The sequence below is a fragment of the Chrysochloris asiatica genome, unplaced genomic scaffold, assembly GCF_000296735.1.
Source record: "Chrysochloris asiatica unplaced genomic scaffold, ChrAsi1.0 scaffold00010, whole genome shotgun sequence".
NCBI classification, from domain to species: domain Eukaryota; kingdom Metazoa; phylum Chordata; class Mammalia; order Afrosoricida; family Chrysochloridae; genus Chrysochloris; species Chrysochloris asiatica.
Genome location: NW_006408528.1, coordinates 34,931,374 through 34,937,506, shown reverse-complemented (window position 1 = coordinate 34,937,506; position 6,133 = coordinate 34,931,374). Strand labels below are relative to the sequence as shown.

At 40.7% G+C, this 6,133-nt stretch overlaps 1 protein-coding gene across 2 annotated transcripts in view; it reads left to right on the top strand.

Annotated features, from left to right (window-relative positions):
• Positions 1-6,133, top strand: part of DNAJC2 (DnaJ (Hsp40) homolog, subfamily C, member 2) — a 32,242-nt gene that overhangs the window by 26,027 nt on the left and 82 nt on the right. Inside the window, exons 11-15 of one of the 2 annotated variants that reach the window (XM_006834366.1) lie at positions 1,316-1,404; positions 1,494-1,563; positions 2,268-2,452; positions 3,382-3,590; positions 5,871-6,025. In XM_006834366.1, the coding sequence (XP_006834429.1) occupies positions 1,316-1,404; positions 1,494-1,563; positions 2,268-2,452; positions 3,382-3,590; positions 5,871-6,025 (708 nt within the window). The remainder of the gene's footprint in view (positions 1-1,315; positions 1,405-1,493; positions 1,564-2,267; positions 2,453-3,381; positions 3,591-5,870; positions 6,026-6,133) is intronic. The other variant, XM_006834367.1, reaches the window with a different exon arrangement.

The window sequence follows — 6,133 nt, the reverse complement described above, 5'->3', positions numbered from 1 at the left end:
CATCCCTCTTTCAGGTGGGTCTTCGGTGAATGCTGGCTCCCTCAGGCACGCTCGCTCCAAAGATGGAGAAGTGGCTGTCCGCTTGCTATAGGGTCAAATTAGTCAGGCTGGAATCTATACTGGAGAGCTTTTGACCTTGTAACACAGACTAGAACTCCCGCCCCTTGGTTAGTCACATAATAAAAGAACATTCCAGCATCCTAACATGATACCCCCCCATTCCAAATATGACTCAGTCCCTGTATCTCAGAGCCCTGCCATTCCAAGGTTGTGTATATATCTTACCTTATCTCTGTCCCCTTCGGCCCTTTCACATATGCCCATGAACTCACATTTCTTTCAGACACTTTTCTCCAGGGCCTCCTTTCCACCTTTCCTACCCCATAGCAATTTGAAGCTGCAGAGCCTCAGGCCTCCACATAGGAGCTAGATTCAGGATAGGTGCTCACTGACTTGGCACTGCCTGTTTGCTCAGAGACCATGGCCACAGAAGAGGCCAGCAAATGGCAGGAAGGAGTGGAACTTGGGGACAGCACAGTGTGCCCAGTTCTAAAGAGGCCTCGGGATACCCAACCATTGCCTGCTGCCTTGTTAATAAGTGAAGTAGGCAGCCACACGTGAAATGTCACCTAATGAGATTGTCACTGAATGGGTTAGGCATTGGATTGCTAACCAAAGGTCAGTGGTTCAAACCCACCAGCTGCTCAACAGCAGTGGCTGTTTTGATTTAGGTGTAGGAAGAAAATCAGTAGAAATTTTGGAAGTCTGAGTATCAACAATAAAAGGAGCATTGATTAGAATGATCATGAGCGCTAGATTGCATGAATAAGGAAGGAAGCAGAATGGGAAGCAGTCAGTGTCTGCAGTGTCTTAAAGCAGCATGGAAGTACTCATGAAATACCTCTTGTACATCCAGGAGCAGGATGGGTTCCTTTCTGAGCATAATCAGAATCTTTATCTCCTTTTTCTTCACACACGAATGTATCTTTTTCTTCAATTTCATATGTAAAATTATCACTAGATTTTACAGTTCAACAATCACTGATAAAATAGGCAGCCTAACAAAGAAACATTTTGAGTGATTGTACAGAGTATCTTGCTGCTTATGGTCTCTGAGGAGTCATCCAAAGGCCCACCATACTGCCTTTTTCCTGTTTGTTTTTCATATCCCCCCACCCCCCACCCCCACCGTTAATTGCTAGCTGTTAAGGGAAATGGAGTTATTGATTGCCAGAGGCCATCCTCAGGAGATTCTTTGACAAGTTCATACCGTGTAATTGTTGATAGATACATGACAGTGTGTTTGTACTTCTAGACCTGGAATCATTTTTCTGACAATGAGGCGGAGCGGGTTAAGATGATGGAAGAAGTGGAAAAACTTTGTGATCGACTTGAACTAGCAAGGTATACCTTTAGAAGTGCTTGCAGTCTTCCATTGTGCTTAGGATAAAGTTTCACCACCACCACCTCTTTTTTTTTTTTTTTTTTTAAAGCTTGCAGTGCTTGAATGAAACACTCACATCATCTACAAAAGAAGTAGGAAAGGCTGCTCTGGAAAAACAGGTAATACAGACACATCACTTCTCCCTGCTTTCGACATTAGACTTGGCTTATGTGTGCACTTCTGCCTTACTCTTTCCCACTCTATATGCTGTGCTACTCAGAGCAGAGAGCTTCCACTTCATGTCCCCTCACTGTATTTTGCGTCTAGTAAATGTTGTTGGAATTACATTGGATTTAGTGTGCATAGTTGCTAACATGTATAGTTTGATTTCTGGTATCTAGTATGTTAATCATTGTTTTTGCAAAACTGTTTAAAAAAAAATAGATTATTCCTTGAGCATTTTCATGGGATAACACTTAGAACAAAAGAAATCTTTGCTATTTCTAGGCTACACTTTTTATTTTCCAGATGAACAAACAGGTCCAGAAATTCTATGGGAAGGCAGGTAGAATGCAAATAGGAACCATAGGGGAGGAAGCAAGATGACTGTTATTGCATGGAAGGGGTTGTAATCAATGACATGAAATAAAAATGTGTGATTTGTTTAATGTAAAGCTGATTTTAATTCACAATAAAGTGTTGTTGGTTTTTTTTTTAAAGTTGCATGAATATAGGGCAGGGCATGATAGAAGCCAGAGTGAAAAGCTGATATTGGTTTGGGGGTGGTTTGGGTTAAGTTTAGGATCAGAGGGCTAGAGGCCAGAAAAAGCATGCAGTGGCAAGGTATTTTAAGTTCCTGACTGAACCTATAATATCTGTGCAGATAGAAGAGATAAATGAACAAATTAGAAAAGAAAAAGAGGAAGCTGAGGCTCGTATGCGACAAGCATCTAAGAATGCTGAGAAATCAGCTGGCGGACGTGGAAATGGTGGTAAAAATTGGTCTGAAGATGATCTGCAGTTACTCATTAAAGCTGTGAACCTCTTCCCTGCTGGAACAAATTCAAGGTACTGGTTTTTAACTAAACTTTTCATCGCATGTGCAGCTCACATAGACAAGCATCCACATAGCATCATTGGTTATAATACAAACTTCTGGAGCTGTGTTTGAGTGTGGATAGACTATCTTTCTTCCACTAAATTCTGTGCTACAGTGGAAACTTGGAAAGCTAGGTCCATATTGAAACTGCAGGACAGACACACACAGAGAGAGCAAGACACTTAATCCGTTTCTCAGAACTGAAGGTCAGGAGACATAAATCTGGTCTACTCTCTTGCTTTCTTTGGTTGTGACCTGCGCTAGGGACTAGGGTGTGTTCTGCAGTTTCTAGCACGGGCAGCCACCTGATCCTCCATTGTTGCTTCCCAGCTCATACTGAAGTTTACGTTAAAGCAAGAGCCATCAAAAGTTTGAGTTTAGAACCCAAACCTTAGAGATCTAGCTAGCCTCCTTCGGTCTATAGATGCGGGAACTAAGACTGTTTTCAGAATGATTTGCTCTTTCCCTTTTCTTACGTGACAGCATTTTTTAAAATGACAATGTACAAAATTGTGTGGTTTTATCACATAATCTGTAAGGTTTTGTACAAACTTTAAATCAAGATTACATATTGTTGATTTAAACCTGAAAAGCAAAAGTATAGTCTAGGCAATAGTATTGTTGTTAAGTGTCGACTTGCTTCTGACTCACAGCGACTCTGTATATCCACGGAACTGTTGGTGTGTTTGAACTGCCGACCTTGTAATCTGCAGTCCAATGCTGGTCCTACAGTGCCACACCAGGATGCTATGTTGTTAAGTGCCGTCAATAGTATAATTAGACCACCAATTTGGAGCTGATCCTATAGATAGTTCAGCTAACTCATCTGCAGTAAACATGTAAGTAAAAAATGATTTGTTGTGTCTCCCCTTAATCATCATTAAACTGGTTGCTGTAGGTGGGACGTCATTGCCAATTACATGAACATACATTCTTCTTCTGGAGTCAAGAGAACTGCCAAAGATGTTATTGACAAAGCAAAGAGTCTCCAAAAACTTGACCCTCATCAAAAAGATGACATAAACAAGAAGGCTTTTGATAAATTTAAAAAGGAACATGGAGTGGTACCACAAGCAGACAATGCAACACCTTCAGAACGGTTTGAAGGTAATTAAATTTTGTTTTTGTTTTAAGAGAAAAGTGCTAGCTAGGTATCATGGCTATTTGAAGATACCCAAGGCCTATGCTCTACTGTCAAATTGAAAGTATATTGATTGCTGTTAGCTGTATATCCAGTTGATTCCAACTCATGACAGATATTACTTGTGAACTTTTATTCATCTGAGCAGGCCCCAGAGAGTTTGCAGGACATTCCATGATCTTATGTTCCATTTTTCCCATGAACTTTTGGAAGCTCCTTTGTACATGCATGTGTTTTTGAAAGTGACATTTTTCTGTGAGTTGCTGACAAAATTTTTTTCGAACAGTTCTTTGACACCAGAGAGAAGCAAGCACCTTAATTTATGAACTGCCAGTTATTTCGCTTAATCTGTGATATGCTTGGAACTCTAATCACAGTTCCAAATACACTGGATTTTCTAACAGCCTTGACTATGTGATAACCTGGATCCCAGTTTTACCTGGATCTGTTAGTCTGATTTATTTTTCCATTTGAAAAATGGACTTTTAATGTTCTGTAGTTGTCAAATGCTGTTGAGTTGGTTCCCACTCTTTAAAGCAATCCTGTATAGGGTTTGTAGGGAGCAGCTGATGGGTTTGAACCACCAACCCTTAGGTTAGTTGTTAAGTGCCATTGAGTCAGTTCTGACCCATAGCAACCCTGGTGAGCTTGATTCACCAACCTTGCAGTTTAAATGGCTTTGCAGTCTGATGCATTAACCCACAGCACCACATCAGGAGTCCCTTTGAGGTTAGTAGTCCAGTGCTTAGCATGCAGCACCACACAAGGACTCCATTTTGGCTTTTCATAAAGTGGAAGATTGTAAACTCCTAGAGGGCAGTTCTAAAGGGTTTTATACTTCTGCTATGTCTGCTATGTTACACTTTCCACAAAATATGACTCAGATAAAAGCATTATCAAAGCCCTTTTTAAAAATTGTTATAAATATAGCCCATTGGCCCAGTGTTTCCACATGTACAGTTTAATGGTGTCAATTACAGGAATCACGTTGAGTTCGTTCTTGCAGCATTCCCAGAGCAGGCACTATGCTCATGCCTCCAGCCTTTTGTCTTCCTGTGATGGGAGGGCAGCTGATGGCATAAAGTCATGATTTCACTCTCTTAGGGATTTAATATATAGTGGTTACTTTATATTGAGGTGTCGCATCAGATCAATAAAAGGAAATTCAACTGAGGGATCCTGGAACTAAAAGGATGATTTAAAATTTTCTAGTCCTGATATAGCGCAGGTGGGATAAGCACTGGATTGCTAAGTGCTAGGATGGTGATTCAAACCCACTAGCTGCTCTCTAGAAACTCTATAGGGCCACTATAAGTCAGAACCAACTCAGTGGCACTGAACACCACCAGATATAGGTCCTTTGTTCCTTGGTTTAAATAGGCTCAGTTTTGGTTTGTTTTTAATCTGTCACTCTTCGGGAAGTAGCTATGGCTTCTAGGCTTAATTCTATCTTCCAGTCTCATTTCAATCAGCAGACAGACTGCTGGTACTCTGGATGCTACTGTATTTTCACATGTTACTTTCCAGCTTGTCCATTAATAGAAAAGCCAAATCAACTTTTTAACCTGTGACATTCTCATTTTTCTTATGAAAGTAGGCTGTCTTTACATCCTTAGAAAGGAAAATGAATGTATTTGTTTCTGATACATATATAAATACAGTAACATTAACCATAAGGCTGGAGTTCTGGTGTGACAATGTAGGTTAAGCACTGGACCGCAGCAACGTTGGTTTGAACCACAAGGTCAGGGGTTCAAACTCACCAGCCATTCTTCGGAAACTGGGTACAGGGTAGCTGTGAGTTAGAACTGACTCATTAGCACTTAACAACCAGAAGGGTGCTTAGCATTGACTCAGTAAGATTTCAGTGGATGTGGTGAACAGGCAGAACATTGACTTTAATCTCAGCTTGCCCATAAACCACACCGATACCCGGGGTACTTCACTTTGGTAGACATGTTTCCTATAAAATAGGAATGGTTTCCAGGGTCTCATTAGGCCAAAAATGTGGTAACTGTGCGATAGCTCTGGAATGTGAGCCATCCTAAGTTTTTTCTCTGTCCCTTTCTTATTCATACTGTGTGTCATCTCTAAAAGTTCGGTGTTATGCATCCTAGAGGTGAATGGACGCTTAGCAAGAAGATAACTACACCAAAAGACACATCTAGGAAGGTGTTTTAAAACCATTTCCTTATCAATTAGGATATCAATTTTATCTTTCAAATAAAAATGTTTTCTTAAAGCAGGTCCATGCACAGATATCACCCCTTGGACAACAGAAGAACAGAAGCTTTTGGAACAAGCTTTGAAAACATACCCAGTAAATACACCTGAAAGATGGGAGAAAATAGCAGAAGCTGTGCCTGGAAGGACAAAGAAAGACTGCATGAAGCGATACAAGGTTGCATAGTTTCTAAATACCATTAGCACTTACTCTGTAATGTGTTGTCACCGGCGTTCTGATTGCTAACTGGGCAATGGTACCTAATACATTTAACACCTCTCTCCT